Source organism: Equus asinus, chromosome 21, assembly GCF_041296235.1.
Source record: "Equus asinus isolate D_3611 breed Donkey chromosome 21, EquAss-T2T_v2, whole genome shotgun sequence".
In the NCBI taxonomy this organism is placed as follows: domain Eukaryota; kingdom Metazoa; phylum Chordata; class Mammalia; order Perissodactyla; family Equidae; genus Equus; species Equus asinus.
Window position 1 is genome coordinate 19,154,539 of NC_091810.1, and position 20,926 is coordinate 19,175,464.

The window sequence follows — 20,926 nt, forward strand, 5'->3', positions numbered from 1 at the left end:
AAACCTTCATTCAGCCTTCACCTATGAGGCCCTTCTGCCACTGCTGCTTCCTCTTCCACCGCCCCTGCCTCACCTCTGCCCTGGCCAGATCACCCCAGCACAACCCAAGTCCTGTCACATTTTCACACTCAGGCTTCCCTCTGCCTGCAGGATGCTCCCATCTTTACTCTTTCCACCTGGCAAACTCTTATGTGTACTTCAAGGCCCAGAGAGAATGTTCCTGTGATTCCCCATCCACCTGAGGTGGGATTAACCATTCCCTCTTTCCCTCCTTCACTCTTCTGGGATCCCGTTCCTCACACAGCATAACATAGTAGACATCTGTTACTCACCCCTGCTCAGCATCTCTCCCTCCTTCTTTTCATAACAATATCTAGAGTTTTTTAGATTGCATTGTATTATCTTGGCCACAGAGCTTTAATTTAATGAGATACAATTCTAGGACTTTCGGTGGAATGACTAGGGAAAAGCTCTCTTCCTACTGGGATGACTAGTGTTACTTTCTGTCTGGAGAAGGCTGGCTTGAGAGTAAAGCCAACACAGAGAGCGAGGAAAGCAGAGCCAAGAGATGGAGAGAGTAAGACCAGGTCCTGATAACTTCCTTTGAGCCCCTGGATCCAGCTATGCCTGAGGCCAACCACCTCCTATTCTTTTACATTTTCTGATAAAAGTTTTTGATCCTTTAAAATTTTCCTCCTCCCATTACTACTGTTTTTGCTTAAGCCAAGTCTGAAGTGAGCATTTCTGTCACTTCAGCTAAAGGTATTCTGAACAATAGCCGTAATAATTCTTGGTTTGTGTTAACTTCATCTACTAGATTGTGAGCCTTCTCAAGGCACATCCAGTCATCTTTTTAATCCTCCATGACTAGCACAGCCTAGCACAGAGCAGATACTCAGAAAAATACTAGAAGAGTGAATGAATGAATGAATGAGTCCGATTCTGCCAAGGGCTATGGTGGGATACAAGGAAATATGAGATCATCCCTACCTTCCGGGGGCTTATTGAATAAGTTGTGAAACAAGCCCCACGTGGGTGAGTGGCAACAGATGAGGTGAGTTAAGCAAGAAGATAAAGGCTGTCATCCGGAAGTAACTGCATGAGAAGATCAAAATGAGCGGTTCCGACAGAACCATCTGTGGATCTCAGAGAATCCCCGAGGGAAAGGCCGTTGAACGAGACCTTGAAGAGTGGGATTTTGCTGCCTGGAATGAAGAGGGGAAGGCATTCGAAGTGGGTAAAGACAGAACATGCAAAGATGCCGAGCCAGGAACGCGAATAACCTATTTTTACCCATTTGGTAGATGAGACTGTAAAGCCTCAGAGAGGTGGCGTGACAAGCCCAAGAACACACAGCTAACTTAGCAGCAGAGTCCAGACCTGAATCATGCTCTCCAACTCCCAGTCCAATGGCCTCAGATTCCCTGAGGGGCTAAAAATAGATAAATGATGAAACCCATCCCTGGTTCAGAGCTTCATCCGCTGCCTGGAGGAGGTTTCTGCGAGCAGAGGGGGCTCAGGGGGAGGGCTGGACTGGCGGCAGGTGGGCAGGCCTTGAACGCCAGCTGAGGAGGTGAGACTTTATCCTCCGTGTCAAGGGGCCATTTGCTCCTCTGATGCGTACAGGAAAGATGCCTGAGCCATCATGTGAACTCTCCTCCAGCTCCTGCTCCACTTGGGGTGGCAGCCTATTGTGTGGTGAATTATGTCCTCCAAAAATTCCTGTGTTGAACTCCTGAACCCCAGTACCCTGGAATGTGACCTTATTTGGAAATAGGGTCTTTGTAGAGGTACTCAAGGAAAAATGACGTCATTAGATTGGGCCCTAAACCCACATGACTGGTGTCCCTATAAAAAGGGGAAATTTGCACACAGACACCCAGGGAAAACACCACGTGAAGGTGAAGGCAGAGATTGGGGTGATGTGTCTACAAGCCAAGGAGCACCAAAGCCCACCAGCAACCCACCAGCAGTGAGGGGAGAGGCATGGAACAGAGCTCCCCTCACAGCCCCCAGGGGCGACCAGCCCTGCTGACACCCTGGTCTCAGATTTGCAGCCTGGGGGACGGAGAGAGCATATTCCCGCCGTTTCAGCCCCCAGCAGTGGCTCTTTCTTGCAGCAGCCCTGGGAAAGGAGGACACAGCCCAGATGCTCACCCTGTCCTTCCAGGCCCCAGCTCACGCTGCCTCTCCAGCCTTGTCTCCACCCCTCGCCCCATCCTCTCTGCTCTCTGGCCATACCCACCTTCTCTGGGTTCTAGAAGGTGCCCATACACACAGAGCCTTCACACTCATGGCCAGGAACACTCTCCCTTATCCTTGTGCCATGTTAAAACCTACCCATCCTCTGGTTCCAGCTCAGTGGCACTTTTCACCTCTTCAGCCGACTGTGTGCCCAGCGCTGCCTGGCAGCAGGCAAACAGTGGTGAGCAGGACAGACGTAAGGTGGAGAGGTGTCAGAACCAGAAAGGAAATGAACAGGACAGGTCTCAGGCGTGGGAGTGCTGTAATGACGATGAAATAGGGGGAGTGCTGGAGACCGGGAGATGCGCAGGTCCTCGTGTGTTTCTCCTTCATAGCCCCTCTCACCGAAGCAGTTTCCTATTTACTCGTGTGATTATTTGATTGTCATCTGAGGCCCCACTGGACTGTAAGCTCCGTGAATCAGGGAGCATGACTCATTTTGCTTACCATTGCCTGGCTCCAAAGATATGGCGCTCAGTGAATATTTGCAGAATTAATGATTCATGCTCTGAGCAAGGGCAATGAATTCCAAATCCTGCTTGAGGCAGCTTAGGTAGAAGAGGTTGACCACACCTTTTTTGGCCCTGCAACTAATTGAGGGAGCACTTTTCAGAGGCAGCTTTGCTGGCAGCCATCCAAGCATCCCCAAGACCCAGGAACGTCCTGGAAGGGAGCAGGAAGCCAGAGGCAGGGACTCAGGGCCTTGGGGACGGTGTCAGCCATAGGAGCTTGCCTCCCCCAAGAGGGACCACAATCCCAGAGCAGTGGCTTTGGATCCATCTGCAACGCGGGGCTCTGCAGGCCTGGAAGTGGGTTCTGTTTGCTAAGCGGAATTTTCCGGCGCCAGCCGAGAAGCTGGCTCATTGCTAATTGCATCGTCCTAACTCACCAGCTTGGCACGGGCTCTCTCCTCTAGCCACAGTCTCTTAGAGCCTCGTACCCGGCTCCTTGGCCAAAGAAAGAAAGCTGTGACTCACCAGAAATTTTCCTTGCTATTCCTGGCCATAAAAAAAAGAAGATATATACATATATATGTGAAAGTTCTCACATTATGCCTTAGCTCAGCAGCTTCCATCTGCTGAGTAGACACTGGGATGCAGGATTGGAAAAGCAGAAAGGCTGCTCACGATGTGCCTCGGAAGAGAGAGTGCGGTCCAGGTTCATTTTGATGTCCTCCCAAAGGGTGGCTGCGGCAGGCCAAAAGGGCTGCTGGCGTGGAGAGCTGGGTCTCGGGTCAAAGGGGGTCCACTTTCAAGAGGGAAGCGCAGAACTGAAGGTCCCTGAAGGCAGGTGTCCACCTGCCATACATGGCCTGCGCGCTTCTTCCTGTGGCCCTGGTATGATCCATTTGGCCAACGGGATGGTGATCTAGGCGCTGGCCAGAGCCCCAGAGACCCTGCGCCTGCCCCCTCCCCTCCCCCCTCCCGCCCTTGCTTCCTACACTTCAGCCACACTGGCCTGTATTCTGTTCTGAGCTCCTAGCCCCTCAGTGAGCTTCTGCCCATTCCGTTCCCTCTACCTGGGACCCTCTCCCTGAAGCCCACCACCCTCATGGTCCCCTTCACCTCCAACTCTTCATTTAGAGCCGAGCCAGAAGACTCCTTCCTCAGGGACACTTCAGGGACCCCCGAAATCAGGCCGGGTCCCCTTGTTATGGGCTCTCAGGCACGTGCTCTCCTCCTTGGCACCGCCTGCAGTTTAACTCCACACACGTCGGCTGGACTCTCTGAGGGCAGTCAGTCTCCCCAGGCGACTGTAGGCTCCATGGAGGCAGGAACTGTGTCTGTTGTGCTCAAAATTGTGTCCCTGGGGTCTGGTCCATATGAAATAGCCAATAAAAATGTATTGAGTGGATGAACTGCTGAATGAATGACCCTGGAGCTCATTTCTGGTGTTTAATCCCAATGTTAATGATGTGGTTTGAGTAGCCAGGCCACAGGGGTTAGCTGACCTGCATGGGCAGTGTGGACATAATTAACCCCCACCCCTAGGTCCACGTGTCTTTCTGTTTCACCGTGCTGGGTCCCATCGGAGGCCCTCCATCTTCCTTGTAACGTGGTGAGAGCCTGGTACCATTGAGGCCAAGGCTGCAGACGGCAGCCTTCCACAGAGCGGTCAACTCTGCCCTGACCCTGGCCGTGGACGGCCCTGTTCACCCCAGCCTTTTGGTCTACAAATAAGCTGCCCCCCCACGAGGGGAGCCAGGGCTGGGAGAAGGTGGGGGGAGTGGAACAAGCAGGCTCCTGTGCTGGGATGGACCAAGAGAACAGGTCTGCTGGTGGATGGCAGGCCTGGGACAGCATCTCAAAGAGAAGGACGAGCTAGCACCTGTTCCCCATCCTGGCTGTCTTCCAGATAGCGGGTGGGAGGAGCCTGGCCCTGCCCCTCCCTCCAGCCTCCTGGGGATCTGTCTCCTCTGCCACCTGGTCACACACATTTGTAGAGTTCCATGTTGTTCCGTGGTTTCAAATATCACCCGAGGGCCTGCTGCCGACTTCCACACTTGTCTCTCTAGCCCATCTGGATGTTCCATAAGCCCTTTGGACCCGCCATGTTCCAAGAGAACTCATTGCCTTCCCTCCCTGCCCCTCCCTGCCCCCCCCCCCCGGACCTGCTCCTCATCTCAGTGAATGCCACCTCTGCTCTGCCAGGTGCCCAACCCGGAAAACCTGGGAGTCATCCTGGACATCTTTTTCTCCTTCCTACCCCCCAACCCCAGCCCCATCCCATCAATGTCCAAGTCTAATTGGTTTACCTAAGGATTTCTTGAATCCCTCAACTTCCCTCTTGGCCTCCTCGAGCCCACAGTGTACCAGGAATAAGAGTTTGAAAATGCAGTGTCCCCTTTCACTCCTGCTCTGAGCCTTCCACGGCTCCCAGCCGACCTCAGGACGAAGCTCAAACTCTCTGATGGGACTTAAAAGCCCTTGGCTATGTGGCCTCTGCCTAATTCTCCAGCCTCGTTTGTCACTCCCACCCCGACCCCAGAACATCATGCTCGAGCCCCCTCAGCTGTGTTCCACTCCCCAGCCTGCTCTCTCCACCTCCCTCTGGGCCTTTGTTCATCGTATTTCTCCACCTTGAAAGCCCTGCCCTATCAAACTCCATTCCAGCCCTTAGTTCTCAGTGTAGAAACTGCTTCCTCCAGGAAGACTTCCATGGTCACCTCACCACCAGATCTGGGTCAGGGGACCTTCCTCTGCTCCGCAGGCTCCTTTCAGTCACCACATTTATGAGGCTGTGTCTCATCTTGTTTCCTTGTGTGCCTCTGTCACTCGAGTGGAAGGCTTGTGGGAGCAGGGTCCTGCCTTCCCTGGTCCCTGCTGCATCCACAGCACCTAGCCATGCCTGGCACGTCCACACAGACACAGACGCTGAATGAATGAAAGCCTGAATGAACCAAGCCTTCGTCTTCCCAGCAGCTGCTCACTTGAGCTTGACAAGTCCTTGGTTGCTTTCAGGTGACTTTCTCCTCCTCGCCTCCACTCACTCTGCCTCCCCCTGTAATTCCATCTGAGGTTGCATTGCCTCCTGCCCAGCTTCTGATAAGGAAAGCGCTGTCCTTTCTGCCTTTCTCTTATCCAATCTCTGGCTGGGTGACCTAATTAATGGTCCCTAAGCCATCCCACCACCTCCGCACCATTTCAAGAACACTTGTCTCTTTCCTTCCCCGTGAAACGTACCTTCTGGCTGTCACTGCCATAAATTTTGCACATTTAATTCCCTGATGCTGTTCAATTCCTGCATCCCAGGCTGAGCTAAGCCTCCGAAGTAATTTAGGGAACAGCTCAATTATCTCATCTCTCTTTTAATCTTTCCATTTCCATTGCCACCGAGGAAGCAGTGAAAAATGAGATAAGCAAAGTATTTCCCCCCCAAACCACCTTCTCCCCTTGTAGTCCTCGTCTCGGTTCATGCCATCAGCGTCCACCAATCCACCTGGTCGCCTGAGCTCTGAACCTCGGGATCACCGTCCACCCCTCCCTCCTCCTCTCTATTTCCAGGAAGGCTCCCAGATGACCTGCCCTCCTGGTGAGAGTCTCTCAGGCCACACTGCCAACACCCAGGCCCTCCTCGTCTCTCTTCTCCTGGACTGAGGTTCCCTTCTGATTGGTCCTCCTGCCTCTAGCCCCATGCCTGTGCTCACACCTGTCCACGCATCCATTGTCTATTCTCCAGTCTGCCCTCAGTGATCTTTCTAAGACATACATTGGTTAGATCATACCTCTGCTTAAATAACAGCCATAACTCCACTGTCTACAGCAGGCGTTTTTAACCCTGATTTCACATTAGAATCTTCTAGAGAATGTTTAAGAAATACTAATACCAAAGCTCTGCCCCGGAGATTCTGACTTATTTGGTCTTGAATGGGGCCTGGGGCTTGGTGTTTTTCAAAGCTTCCCAAGTGATGCTAGTGTGCAACCCAGGTTGAGAACCACATGGCCCAGAGGGTAAAGTCCCAACTCTTTAGCCTGGCATTCAATGCCCACCCCCCAGTCATGCCCTTCACCTGTGTCTCAGCCTCGTGTCCTATGACTCCTCTCTAACACACTCAGAATTCTAGCTCACTGAGCCACTTCTCTATCTTTGTATCCGCCGTTCCCTCTGCCTACAATTTCATCTGTCTCTGCCCCTCTATTTGGAAAACTATTCTTCAAGACCCAGCACAATGTGACCTTTTCTCATGGGTCTCTCTTCCGTAGCATCTTCTGTGTGCCAGGCCCATTGCTGGGCACTGGATGTGGTGACTAAAACAAAAACAGTCCCTGTTCTGGAAGAACTTACAGTAGGGTGAGTGGGGGAATGGAGACTCCTTAAGGCAGACGTCCTCAAACTCGAGCGTGCGTGGGAGTCACCTGGAGGGCTGGTTAAAACGCACATGCCGGGCTCACTCCCAGGGCTTCTTATTAAGTGGTCTGGGGTAGCCCTGAGAATTTGCATTTCCAATCAGTTCCCAAGTGATGTTGATGCCACTGGGCCGGGACCACAATGAAAAGCCCTGCCTTACAGTGTGGTCAGAGGTGTGCCCTCTGGGGAGACGTCATTGAAGCCAAGACCTAGAGGAAGAGAAGGAGGCTGTCGGGAGAAGAGCGGGGCTAACGTGTTCCAGATGGAGGGAGCACTGTGCGTGAAGGCCCTGGGTGGGAAAGAACCTGGCACGGAAGCAAATGGGCCCATGTGACTGGGACATGGAGAGCAGAGGAGGGCGGCGCCTTCTCCAACTTCTCGAGCAGAACTGATGCTCTGCGTGTGTCTCTGTTACAGCGCTTTATCACCTTCCACTGTAATCTTCTCTTCCGCCTCAGCCGCTCCAAGGCAAGTCTGTGTCATGGTCGCCCAGGGCCCACCTGAGACCGGACACGGAGTAAATGCTGAGGGGTTCCGGCTGGGTGGGTGAATTGTAGGGTTCTGGTTTTTTTCTCCAGGCTGTGAGCAAAGGAGAAAGCGGTCCATGTCTCCTATGGCAGCACATCTCCCTTTTCCAACATATCCATCCTCTATCTAAACCACATGCCCGTCTCCCAGACTCCTGCCACTTAGACAGATTTTTAGCCCACTTGGTGACAGAAAGAAAATTCTTCTAAATCAAGCAGCCCCTCCTCATCTATCCTTCCCAAGCCAAGGGTTGGGGTGGGGTGGGGGTGTGGTGGGGGGAGTTCCGGAGCTCCCCAGGGGCCCTTGGGGCTCACCCTCCAGCCCGTTCACTTGGCTTTGGGAGGATGATGTGGTTGTAGCAAGAGTCAGCAGAATTCCCTTCCTCAAAAACGCTGATAGTGGGAGGCTGAACTTCCGAGGGTGACCATGGCCAGTCCCTGGAGGTGGTCCCCTTGGGGGCAGGGGTGGAGCAAGGCAGGCCTGGAGGGCCTTGGAGCCAGTCACCCTCAGGTGGTGAATGGGCCTCTGCCCCACATCCTGCTTTTCCAACATCATTTTCCCATCCTGGAAAGTGGAGTAAGGGAAGGGTCAGGGTCAGAGGTCAAGAACACAGCCCAGATACCCCATGTGGCCACATGGGATTATTGATTTGATTTTGGTCTCTAATTGCCCTTCCCTTTTCTTCCTAGAGAATAGGGCATGGCACCCTTTATTGAACCTAATAGAGCGGTATTTGGTAAAGTATAGATGAGAGAGAGAGAGAGAGACCTCCATTTTGTTTTGGAAATATCCCATTTCCCAAGCTTCAGGAAACAATGGCACAGAGATCTGCGCTTCTCAGACTTCAGTATGACTCAGCATCCCCCCCGAGGGCTTGTTAAAACCCGGATTGCCAGGCCCACCCGCAGAGGTTCTGATTCAGGGTCTGCAGTGAGGTTCAAAAAGCTGCATTCCTAACAAGATCCCAGGTGCTGCTGGTCTGGGGACCAACCACACTGTGGGAACCCCTGTTTAGCATAATGCCCAGCTAGAGGATGCTAAGAATCTATCAATCATTGCAGGACAAAGACTTATTTGTCTTGTATGTACTTTACTCAAAAGCAGCTCTCCTGAGCCTCTCCTCCCCAACAGAGAATCTGAAATCCTCCTGGCCCTCAGCTCCTTCCAGGGCCGAAGGTGAGCACGCATCTCCAAGAAGCCAGAGACAGAAGCTGACCTGGAGGAGGACAAAGGGGTTGAGAGCCTGAGGGGACTCAGGGCGGGGCGGAGGCAGGGAAGGGGAGGAGAAAGGTCTGCTTTTTTTTCTGTCCATCGCATAGTTCTAGAACTCATACAAGCATTTCAAACACTATTGGTTTAGTATTTCTTAGCCCCGGGGAAGGCAGCTTCTTCCCAGAAGGGAGAGATGCACGCAGCAAACACCACAAGCAATGGGAGAGTGGAATGGGATGCTACTAAGAGTCACAGACCTGGGTTTTGGCCCCAGCACTGCTCTGTGGTCTTGGAAGGACTGCTTCAGCTCTCGTAGTCTCTATTGCTGCAGCTGTAAACATGTTATAATAAAACTGACCTTAAAGGGGCCCCTTGAAGGTCAAACGAGTCGTGGTGGGTGACAATGTAAAGCACTGTGTGGATGACAGTTCCAGTGAAGCCAACCTGACCCATCTTGGTTTCCACAGGAAGGACCAGTACCTCCTCTCGCCTGTGAACTGTTGGTATCTGGTCCTGCATCAGACCAGGCGGGAGAGCCGAGACCACGCCACCCTCAATGACATCTTCATGAACAATGTCATCGTCCGCCTCTCCCAGATCAGCGAGGATGTCATCAGACTCTTCAAAAAGGTGGGCAAGCAGGCCGCCCCACCTGCCTGGGTCTCTGCCCCAGGCTCGCCATGGCTAATACTGTGCCAGCCAGGATGGGATGGTTTGGGGACATGGCACCAGGAGGGCAGATGTATTGAAGGGTGCAAGGGGCCAAGGGCTGGGTTTGGCACCCCGGACCCTGAGTTTGAGTCCTGGATGTGGCTGGTGGTCTTAGCCACTTCAGCAACCACCACAAAGTAAAACCCTTTCATTGTTAGGTAAGTAGTATACATTAATTGTAGGAAATTTGGAAAAATGGAGATGAGTATACACATAGAAATTAAAGTCACCTGAAACATTATCACTCAGTGATACTTACTTTGGTGTCCCAGGAATCTTTTTATATGTACATATGCAGATACATTTTCTATGAGTGCTCATATGGATACATTTTCTAGTATACATATACACTGTTCCCAAAAGAGATCAGATTGCATATGTAATTTTACTATCTGCTTACGTCACCTCACAAATTATATAACACTCGACTATAAAATTTTCCCATGTCAATACATCTATTTCCATAACATTTGGAGCGATTATATAGTATTTCGTTATATAGATGTATCCGAATATTTCCCCAATCTCTCATTGTTGAACCCTGAGGCGATTTCCATACTATTACAATAGTGCTGCTCTGAGCTCGTCTGTGCATACACCTTTGTCACATTCACTGCTGTTTTCTTAGGATGAGTTTCTGCAACAGGAATTTGTGGGTCAAAAGTTTGCTCATTTTTAAGGCTTTTTAACAGATGGTCCGGTTGCTTTCAGAAGGTTTTACCCACATAAATATCCAGAAGCGGCTGTGGAGTGACGTTTCCTGCCCCCTGGGGTCTCTGTAGCCTAAGCCCCTTGCACACTGCCTGAAAGAAACTCTGGGTGCTGCGTCAGTGTCTGTAGAACTGAACTCACTTTTGTGAACTGCAGCTTCCTTGTCTGTGAAATGGGCACGTACTTAGCCTCCGCAAGCTTCATCCTCTTTATCAAATGGGCTTAAGATCAGCTACCTCCAGGCCCAGTGTGAGGGTTACAGGGAGTGATGCACGGGAAGGAGGGAGGTATTATTGAGAAGTGGTTCAGGGTGTGGTCTCCAGTCCAGAATTCTTAAATTCTTGCATTCATAATCCTGGTTCCATCACTTATCGTGTCTTTGGGCTTGTTCCTCAAACTGTGCCTCAGTTTCCTCATTTGTGAATGAGGATAGACGTACCCACAGGGCAGTTGCGAGGATTAAGAGGACTGTGGATCCCAGGGACAGCCCGGAGAACAGGCCCGGCGCTCAGTCAATGCTCAGGAAAGCTGGCTGTTACTATGCGACTGGAACAGACTACTACTACTAAAATAATCTAGCTCATCTGTTCTTGCCAGGTGCCAATTTTGGGGAGTCGGTGACCTGGGATTGCTAGAAGCACAAGGAAGAGGATGAGCTTATTTGAAATATAATAATCTCTCCATCTCTATATTGGGATTGTCCACTTTGAGGAGGATTCTGTAGGAAACCTGTAGTTGCTGGCTAATCCCCTCTCACCACACATATGCTCTAGTCTCCTCCCGGGGCCGTGTTTATGAAATGTAGTCTAAGTTTAATAGCTGCGTAAGCAAACATAATTAGGAAGGTAAATAGAGTGCAGTTAAAAAAAATCACACGATGCTTTGCAAAGCCAAACTGAAGAGATTCAGGTCACTTGGTCCCATCCTCAGCCCCGGCCCGTCGTTGCTGTCACATCTTTTTTCATGGGTGGGAATGACTCACGGAGAAAGGGTCATCAGGGCCTTTAGGAAATGAAGGGTCTCTTTCCTGAGCTGAGCCCTGGGACAAGTGAGATAAATCTTTTCAGTCCCCATTTAGGCTGAAGGCAGCCTCACTTTTGATGGAGGTTAACAGGGTGGAAAATAATGAAAGAATGTCTACAGCTGAGCTCCTGGCTGTCTTGTTACCCAGCCTGTGCCCGTGAAACAAAGGAAATGACCTGGCCCCTTGGGCAGGAGAGAGGCCGGAAGGGGCCTGGCCGGCTGCTGGAGCGCAGTGCGGCCGCCTTGTGTCGCCTCTGTTACGGATAACCTCGGCCCTGAGGCGACACTGCTTACGTAATGACAGCTCCTCAGAACAGCTGCCGTGGGGCTCATCTCTGGTCAGACCAGGGATCGTCACTCACCTCATTTTACAGATGAGGGGTAAAGCCGGAGAAGCTGCAAGGAGAACCCAGACTCAGTGGCTTCTGGCCCGTTGTCATCACCAGCAGGAAACTGTGGCTGAGCTTCAGTCTGTCTAGAACTGCCTCTCACTGACTGTGACTCTGGGCAAGGCTCTCTGAGCCTCAGTTTTCTCATCCGGGAAATGGAGATGGTGACAGTGCCTACTTCAGGGGGCCACTTTGAAGAGTAGAGGTAGGCTAAGTGTCCAGCACAGCCCTGGCCTCCAGGAGGTGCTCATGAAATGGGGCTCACTAGTGATCCTGAAGGATGGAGCTCCCCACCCCTACCCCGACCCCCGCATTCCTGAGCTGAGTCTGGCACTCGGCCCGTGTTCCTTCCCCGTCCACCACGTCCCGCTCTGGCAATGCGTCTGCAGGAGGTGGGAGTGGCTTCCAGGCCAGGTGTCCTTCCTGTGCTTGGGCCTGGGGCAGCTGCCCTGCCTGCCAGCTTCTCCCTGATGCAGGATGCTCTTTGACTTAATAACTTACCGTTTCCTGATTCTGCATTTCCCCTTTTGCAGTGGAATCTATTATGACTAGAGGCCCACTTCAAATTCCAGAAACCATTCTAGGATTCATCTGCCAAATGGACTTAAGCTTGCAGGTGGCCCTTGCTTTAAGTGTGAGATGAAGATCCAGCGGAGCTGGATCAGATCTTAGAGGCCACCGTAGTGATCAGGGCTCTTGTGTTCGCTAACAATAGAAACCCAGTTCAGCTGGCTTGAGAGAAGAAACGGAACTCACCAGCACTTTGGAGCCAAGGCTGGGTTCAGGCACGGAGGGCTTCAAGGGCACAGAGGATGTTGTCAGCACTTAGTCTCTAGGCAACGCTGCTCCGGTTTTCTCTGTTTTCCCATTTTTTCTTGGGGTGGGGGGCAGTGAAGGGCTCTTTTGTAGGTGCTCTCTCTCCCTGCGATGACCAGGTGGCCCCTGGCAGTCCAGGTACATCTTACCTGCTTCAAGTCCAGTGGAAAGTGAGAGCTCCTTTTTCCCAGAATAGGGTCTTAGGGCTGTGGCTGGCCCAGCCTGGGTCGCTCGAAGCACTCCCAGAGCTGCACCCACGGCCGGTGAGGAGCTGTGCTCTGGCTGACGGGCCTGGGAAACACGCTCCCCGCCGAAGCCAGGAGTACACCGAACCCTGCCTAACACACAGGACGGAGAATGGGTGAAGGGTGGTTCCCTGGGAAAACTGGGGTGCTCTTATGAGAAGAAGGGGGAAATAAAACAATAGGCGTCCACCAGGCCTTCTGTTCCAGTCCCTTTATCATCCTCTCCAGGCGTCGTCCTCCCCCTGCTAGACCTCCCTGGGTAAACGGCATTCATCGCCTCTCAGGAGAGCTCATTCCATCTGGGGACAACCGTGATCAATAGGAAATTCTCCCCAGCGTTGAGATGAAATCTTACAGTATTTCCACTCATGGTCCTGGTCACACACTTGAGGCCCACAGAGATCAAATCCACGTGGAAACCTGTCACCTGCTGGAAGGCAGAAATCATGACCACCCCCCCAGGTCTCTCCCACCTCTGGGTAAACATTCCAGGTTCCTTAAATGTCCCCTGTGATTTGGCTTTGTGTTTTCTGCCCACCTGGGTCACAGCCAGGTCTTCTCTGACCCGCAGAAGCTAATCTTCAGAACCATTCAGGACACTCCAGGATGGTCGGACCATCCGAGAGTACAGCAGGGCCATCCAGACACTATTTCTAATAATGAAACGTATGAAGGCGTTTGCCTTTCTGACGGTAGTTTTGTCACACGGTTGACTCGCTCTGACTCTCAGCTCAAATCCCCGGGTATTTTTGTACCAACTGTTTTTTAATCTATCCCATGAATTCTGCACTTGTGTTTCTTTATATTTGCTGTTTCAAAATGTCATTTTATTAGATTCTGGTCTAATGGGATCAGTGTCCTTAAGTCATTTTCAAGCAGCAATAGGGTAACTTTTCTCAGAGGTCCTAACTCCTCCTCTGTGAGAAGAGTGTGTTTTATAACTTTTCCGTGTCTTCCTCCTCTGAGTTTCCTTCTTTTACGTGTCAATTCTTCGGCCCCGTGTTTGATTCTTCTCTGCTTTCTTAGTGGAGAGGTGGAAAGTGGGGCAGAGGGTTGAGAATGAGTTCACAGTGGAGGAAACCCTTGGGTTGAGTGTTGAAGGATGAATAGGAGTCTGCCAATTGGGGAAAGGAGGTTGGGAGATCAGTGTTGGGTGAAAGGCAAGAGCACAGTGGGGAGAGTTTATCATGATGGAGGTCAAAGCCAACTCAGAATGAAGGCTGCAGGGGGCCTCCCCCATGGCCCAGTGGTTGGGTTCGCATGCTCCATGGGTTTCACTGGTTCAGATCTTGGGCATGGACATGGCACCACTCATCAGGCCACATTGAGGCGGCGTCCCGCATGCCACAACTAGAAGGACCCACAACTAAAAAAATATACAACTATATACCAGGGGGATTTGGGGAGAAAAAAGCAGGGAAAAAAAGATTGGCAACAGTTGTTAGCTCAGATGCCAATTTAAAAAAAAAAAAAAAGAATGAAGGCTGCAAAATAGCGGTCCACAGCTGAATTTGGTTCTCAAGTATAATCTACTTGGCCCTCACTAGGTTAAGAAAAATTAAACCAATATTTAAAATTGTGAGAGTTCACATAAAGTCAGGATTTTGTTTCTCTTGAAATATCAGAAGCGCTGCCAGTACCAAATCCACGTGGGTTCATACTTGGCGGTAGCGGCCTGCAACCGAGTAGCTGCTGGCCTTTTCTCAGGGCACACTCTCTCCACTGCCCCATGGTCCCTGCTGTTGTCTGGTGAACGACACCTCCTTGGCTCCTTTATTTTGCTTCCCTGGCCCTTTATGCATCTGAGTTTGTGGCCTCATCTTTGAACACTGTCTGCCAGGGGTTCCCAAATTCGAGCATCAGAGCCCCGGGGAGGGCTTGTTAAACACGGATTGCCGGGCCTGCTCCACTGCGCATGGAGAGTTTCTGATTCAGTGGGGGGTAGTGAGGGCTCAGGATCTGCACATCTAACAAGTTTCCATGCAGTGCTGATGCTGGTGGTCTGGGAACCACCTGGAGAATGAGTTACCTAGTCCAGTCTCCTTGTTTTCTAGGAGAGGTGACTGAGGCACCCCCTCTGGTAGGCGCAGAGTCTGGCCTCACATGCACGTTTTCAGCTCCAGGTCCAGTACTGATCCACTGCCCTCTGTGGTGCACCAGCGGGGAGCTTCCCTCTGCCTCCTGCTTGCTGTCCCTGCCCGCCCCTAACCATTTCTGAGACTGGGCATTGAAGCCCATTCCAATTCCAGCCTCAGCTTCCCTAACAATAGCCATCCATTATTCCATGCTCAGATGCCTGCAGAATTTAATTACTTGCCCCGGCCGTGGAGTGAATTTGATTGTTGGAAGCTGCAGTGTTCTGGAGGAAGCACTAATGAGGAACGACTCTTAGCTGGGAAGAGAGGGCATTTGGGGGGCTTGTGTTTGAAAGCAGCCATTCACTGTGTGGCAGTAAGGGCTTGGTCTTCCGTGAGCTTTCTCATTCCCGCCTCGAAGATGTCCGTCGCATTTCATAAATAAATCAGGGCTTTTGTGTACGATAATTGCCTTGCTTTGTAACCAAGATCAAAAGCATCAATGGCCTTGGATTCAAAGCCAAGTTTATTTTTTATTTTTGGGTTGCAGGAGAGAGTGAGGATGTGCATGCTGGAGGGTCCAGCTAGGAGAGAGAGAAAGCAAAGTGGGCAGACAGCCAAGGAATGAGGGGCCTTCAGCCAGTCCCCACTGTCTCCCAGGGAGATGGAGTCGTGAATGCTCGCTCTGCTGGCAGAGCCTGCTGAGCTGGTCGCCGTCAGGCATTCCCAGCTCATTCAGTAAACATATGTATTAGTGCTATCGCGACAGTAGGTAAACAATAATTATAGATTGCAGACAATAAGCGGATGCTTACTGTGCTGGGCTCTGGTCTAAGATTCTATAGACATTTAATTCTTAAAGCCTAAGACGAAGATGCTGTCATCGCCCCACTTTACAGATGAGGAAGCTGATGCTGATAAAGGAGGAGCTGGGGTTTGAATCTAGATGTTTCTGACTCCGGAGCCCATGCTCAGTGGTACAGGCAGGTGCTAAAGAAGATAGAGAAATGAGTCAGACACAACGCCCTCGGTCAGGGAGCTCACAGTATAGACTGGAAGTGAAGACACACGTGTAGCAGTGAGTCAGACACCGCGGAGAGGGAAGTTCGTTCAGAGGAAGAGGACTTCCAATCCGGGCTGGTGGGGGGTTCGGGGAAGGTTCCGTGTAGGGGAGGCGGCATGTGAAGTGAGCCTTGGAGGGTTAGGATCTATCCCAGCTTGGGTTCCCCAGAAGCCGGCTCTGAGACAGTGATTACCGTGCAGGGGCTTATTAGCGAGCGCTCTTGGGGTCCCCACCTCCCGGAGGAAAGGGAGTCAGCGAATGGAGACGTTGGGCTGTGGCGCAGTCACAACTAAGGCCTCAGCTCCCTCCAGGGGGCGCTCCGAAGCTGGGGGGAGGCCCGTCCTTGTTCTCCTGAGTCGCGGTGAGGAGGCTGGGCCTTTGTATCTCAAGTTGCCGCCGGGAGGGGGCGTGGCCTCTTTTGGAGAGGCGGTTCCAAAGAGGGCCAACGCCTGAGGGTGTCTGTGGGCGGCGCTGCCCCAGCCGGGCGACTAACTCCCCCGTTCCTGAAGGGCATCTGGGGGGGGGGGGGTGCATCTGTGTCCACAGCAGACAGGCAGAGATTTGGGGAAAGTGAGAGAGAGGATTCCAGACCCAAGCAAAGGCCTGCGGGCAGGAGAGTCTGGGTCCTGCATCGTGAACAGGTGGGCTGCTGTGGCAGTCTCGTGCGGTGGTTAGGGTTAGGGACCCTCTCTGGCTCAATCCCTGTTCTGCCATTTTCCGGCTGCATGATCGCAGCCTAATCCCTAAATCCTCTGAGTTTCTTCTTTTTCAAAATGGAGCTAATAGTAACCTCCTTCATAGGGTTGTTGTAAGGATTAAAAAATGGTGGTATAAATGCCTACCTGGTGCACGGTAAGCAATCAATAAATATTAGCTATTATTAGGTGATGATTAGGACTTTGAGAAAGAACATAGTGAGAATTAAGATTGGAGATGAGATGAAGGAATATTTTTATTTAGAGCATACAAGTTAAACCAAGGGTCAGAAATAAGAAAATATGCTCAGGAAACCACTCAGTGATTAGTTCTAACTGTTGGTGGCCTTTCTTCTTTTATTACCTCTTACTTCTTTTTCTTGCCTCGTTATATTGGTTAGGACCTCCGTCTGGTACGGTGTGGAGGGAAATAGGAGAGAAGTGGCACTCCTGACTTTTAAAAGGCATGCTTCTAACTTTCCACCATTTAAAACAAAAACTCTTAGCAGATTAGGAATAAATAGGAAGTTTCTTACCCTGATAATGAATATTTACCAAAACCAACAGCAAATATACTTCCTGCTGAAGAGAGTTCAACAAGATAGCTGGTTACAAGATCAACATACAAAAATTAATGATGTTTCCATGTGCTAGCCACATCCAATTAGAAAATGTGATTTTAAAATGCATACGTTAGAAAACAGGATTGATTGAAAATTAATATCATTAATGCTACAAATTAGCTGCATCCTAGAAGTTTTGATAAATGATGCTTTCATTGTCATTCAGTTATAAATATTTCATAATTTCCATTGCAATTTCTTCTTTGCCCCATGAATTATTTAGAATTATGCTTATTTTAGTGTCAAATAATTTTTTAAAGCTTTCTACTTGCTTTTAATTTCTAACTTTATTGTACTGTAAAAAAAAAAATAAGGTCCGTAGGTTATAGCTTTTGGTTTTTGTTGGAGCATTTGCCTTATCAGATATCAAGACTTCCTCTAAAGTGATAGTCAGTACAACGAGTGGTACTAGAGCAGTGTGGGTAGACTCGCCAACTGGACAGTACAGAGCCCAGAAACACAGCCCTCCACAAATGGGGACACAGCATATGGCCGTGGTGCATTACAGATCAGGGGGAAAGGATAGACTGTTTAGTGAATGGGACTGATTCCATTGGTTGTTTGTCCTTATTATTTTTAGGAACTGATTTCATACAAACACACACGTATATTTTTTCATATGGAAAAAAATAAGACCACCACCTTAGTTCACAAAAATATATTCTAGATGGATTGATTAAAGTGCTAAAAGTAAAAAGCAAAACTTTAAAATTTTTAGAAGAAAATGTAGGGGATTATATTTAAAACTTTGGGGGTAGGAAGAGAAACATAAAAAAGAATGTTCCTTCTGCTTAAAGAAAAGATAAAAAAGCACAAATACCATAAAGGGAAATATTGATAAATCCCATTATATAAAAATTTTAAAAATCTTCCTACAACAACAACAAATAAGTAAAGGGAAAAATACAGACGAGACCAGGAGAAGATATTTGGCATGAATTAATAAAAGGTTAATACCCAGAATATAAAATCAGCTCCTACAAATTAATAAGAAAAGGGCAAACAACCCAATAGAAACAGGCATACAAGGTATAAATGAGTAAGTCACAGAAAATGAAATTTAAATGGTTAAAAACATAGCTTTGTAGTATATTTTGAAATCAGGGAGTGTGATACCTCCAGCTTCGTTCTTTTTTCCCAGGATTCCTTTGGCTATTCGGGGTCTTTTGTTGTTCCATGTAAATTTTAGGATTCTGTGTTCTATTTCTGTGAAGAATGTTGTTGGAACTTTGATAGGGATTGCATTGAATCTGTAGATTGCCTTAGGAAATATGGACATTTTAACTATGTTAATTCTTCCAACCCAAGAGCATGGAATATTTTTCCATTTCTTTGTGTCTTCTTCAATTCTTTCAACAATGTTTTATAGTTTTCGGTGTACAGATCTTTCACCTCTTTGGTTAAGTTTATTCCTGGGTATTTTATTCTTTTTGTTGCAATTGTAAATGGGATTGTATTCTTAATTTCTCTTTCTGCTACTTCATTGTTAGTGTATCGAAATGCAACTGATTTTTGTATATTTATTTTGTATCCTGCAACTTTCCTGTGTTTATTTATTATTTCTAATAGTTTTTTGGTGGATTCTTTAGGGTTTTCTATATATAAAATCATGTCATCTGCAAAAAGTGACACTTTCACTTCTTCCTTTCCAATTTGGATTCCTTTTATTTCTTTCTCTTGCCTGATTGCTCTGGCTAGGACTGCCAATACTATGTTTAAATAAGAGTGGTGAAAGTGGGCATCCTTGTCTGGTTCCTGTTCTTAGAAGGAGAGCTTTCAGTTTTTCTCCATTGAGTATGGTGTTAGCTGTTGGTTTGTCATATATGGCCTTTATTATGTTAAGGTACTTTCCTTCTATACCCATTTTATTCATAGTTTTTATCTTAAATGGATGCTCTATCTTGTGGAATGCTTTCTCTCCCACTATTGAGGTGATCATGTGATTTTTTATTCTTCATTTTGTTAATGTGGTATATCACGTTGATTGATTTGCAGGTGTTGAACCATCCCTGCATCCCTGGGATAAATCCCCCTTGATCATGGTGTAAAAATATAAGAAAAGATGGTCATACTTACTGGTAATCTGGAGAAGATAAAATAAAATGCGACACGATTTGACACCCATTAGATTGGTGAAAACAATCTTAAGTGCTGGGAAGAACGTGGAGCAGCAGGAGCTCTCATCTCCTCCTAGTACACGTGTAAATTGGTCCAGCCCCTGGAGAACCATTGGGCAGTATCTAGAAACAGTGAAGGAAGAGGTACATACCCATGGCCCAGCAATTCCACTTCTAAGTATAACCTAAAGATACTCTAGTGTATCTGCACACACACAAAACCTTGCACTAGGATGTTTACTGCACTAGTGTTTGTAGTAAAGAAACAAAGAGAAATCACCTAAATGTCCATCATGAAGGGAATGGTCAGATAAGCTATGGATAGCCATGCATTGGAATATTGTGCCATCATTAAGATGAAGGGACTAGATCTACACGTATCAATGTGCATAAAACTTGAAAACGCCATGTTGGGTGAAAAAAGCAAGGTACGCTATGATATTTTTGTACGATTTAAAACACAAGTTAATAGTTCAGACTGTTTATATTGTTAGATATCTGTCTGAAATAAAGCTATACAAAGGTGAATTGTGTGAGAATACACACCAGCTTCAGAACAGTAACTGAGGAATGTGGGGGGAAGGAAGAAGACAAAGAACACTTCAGTAGTACCCATAACATTTTGCTTCCTAAGAGTAATTTTGAAGCAAAAATGGCAAAATCTTAATAGTTATCTAATTTGAGTGGCATGTTCATGGGTGTTATTGTTCTCTACTCTTCTGTGTGTTTTAAATATTGAAACACTGAAATTAAGGGGGGGGGAAAGGAAAGGCAGGTTGGAGACAGATCAAGGAGGACCTTAGGTGCCAGAATGAGAAGCTGGGCTTTATTTTCTAGAAAGGAAGGAAGGGTTGGATGGATGAGTGGATAGGTGGATGGGAAGGTTCATGGGTAGATGGGTGGATGGATGGATGGATGGATGGATGGATGGATGAATAGATGGGTGGATGGATGGATGGATGGATGAATAGATGGATGGATGAATAGATGGGTGGATGAATAGATGGGTGGATGGATGGATGGATGGATGGATGAATAGATGGGTGGATGGATGGATGGATGGATGAATAGATGGATGGATGGATGGATGGATGGATGATGGATGGATGGATGGATGGATGGATGAATAGATGGATGGATGGATGGATGGATGGATGGATGATGGATGGATGGATGGATGGGTGGATGAATAGATGGGTGGATGAATAGATGGGCGGATGGATGGATGGATGAATAGATGGGTGGATGGATGGATGGATGGATGAATAGATGGATGGATGGATGGATGGATGGATGGATGATGGATGGATGGATGGATGGATGGATGGATGAATAGATGGATGGATGGATGGATGATGGATGGATGGATGGATGGGTGGATGAATAGATGGGTGGATGAATAGATGGGTGGATGGATGGATGGATGGATGGATGAATAGATGGGTGGATGAATAGATGGGTAGATGGATGGATGGATGGATGGATGAATAGATGGGTGGATGAATAGATGGGTGGATGAATAGATGGGTGGATGAATAGATGGGTGGATGAATAGATGGGTAGACAGGTGGTGGATAGGTGGGTAGATACATGAGTACAGATATTGAAATGCCAACACAATCCTCC

At 48.8% G+C, this 20,926-nt stretch overlaps 1 protein-coding gene across 12 annotated transcripts in view; it reads left to right on the forward strand.

Moving 5' to 3' along the window:
• Nucleotides 1–20,926, forward strand: part of SRGAP3 (SLIT-ROBO Rho GTPase activating protein 3) — a 246,090-nt gene that overhangs the window by 121,743 nt on the left and 103,421 nt on the right. For all 12 annotated transcript variants that reach the window (XR_011496353.1, XR_011496354.1, XR_011496355.1 and 9 more), the window contains exon 3: nucleotides 9,300–9,462. Coding sequence is in view for 9 of the 12 variants with exons in the window: in XM_070492686.1 (XP_070348787.1) it covers nucleotides 9,300–9,462 (163 nt within the window). In the remaining 3 variants the exon portion in view is untranslated. The remainder of the gene's footprint in view (nucleotides 1–9,299; nucleotides 9,463–20,926) is intronic.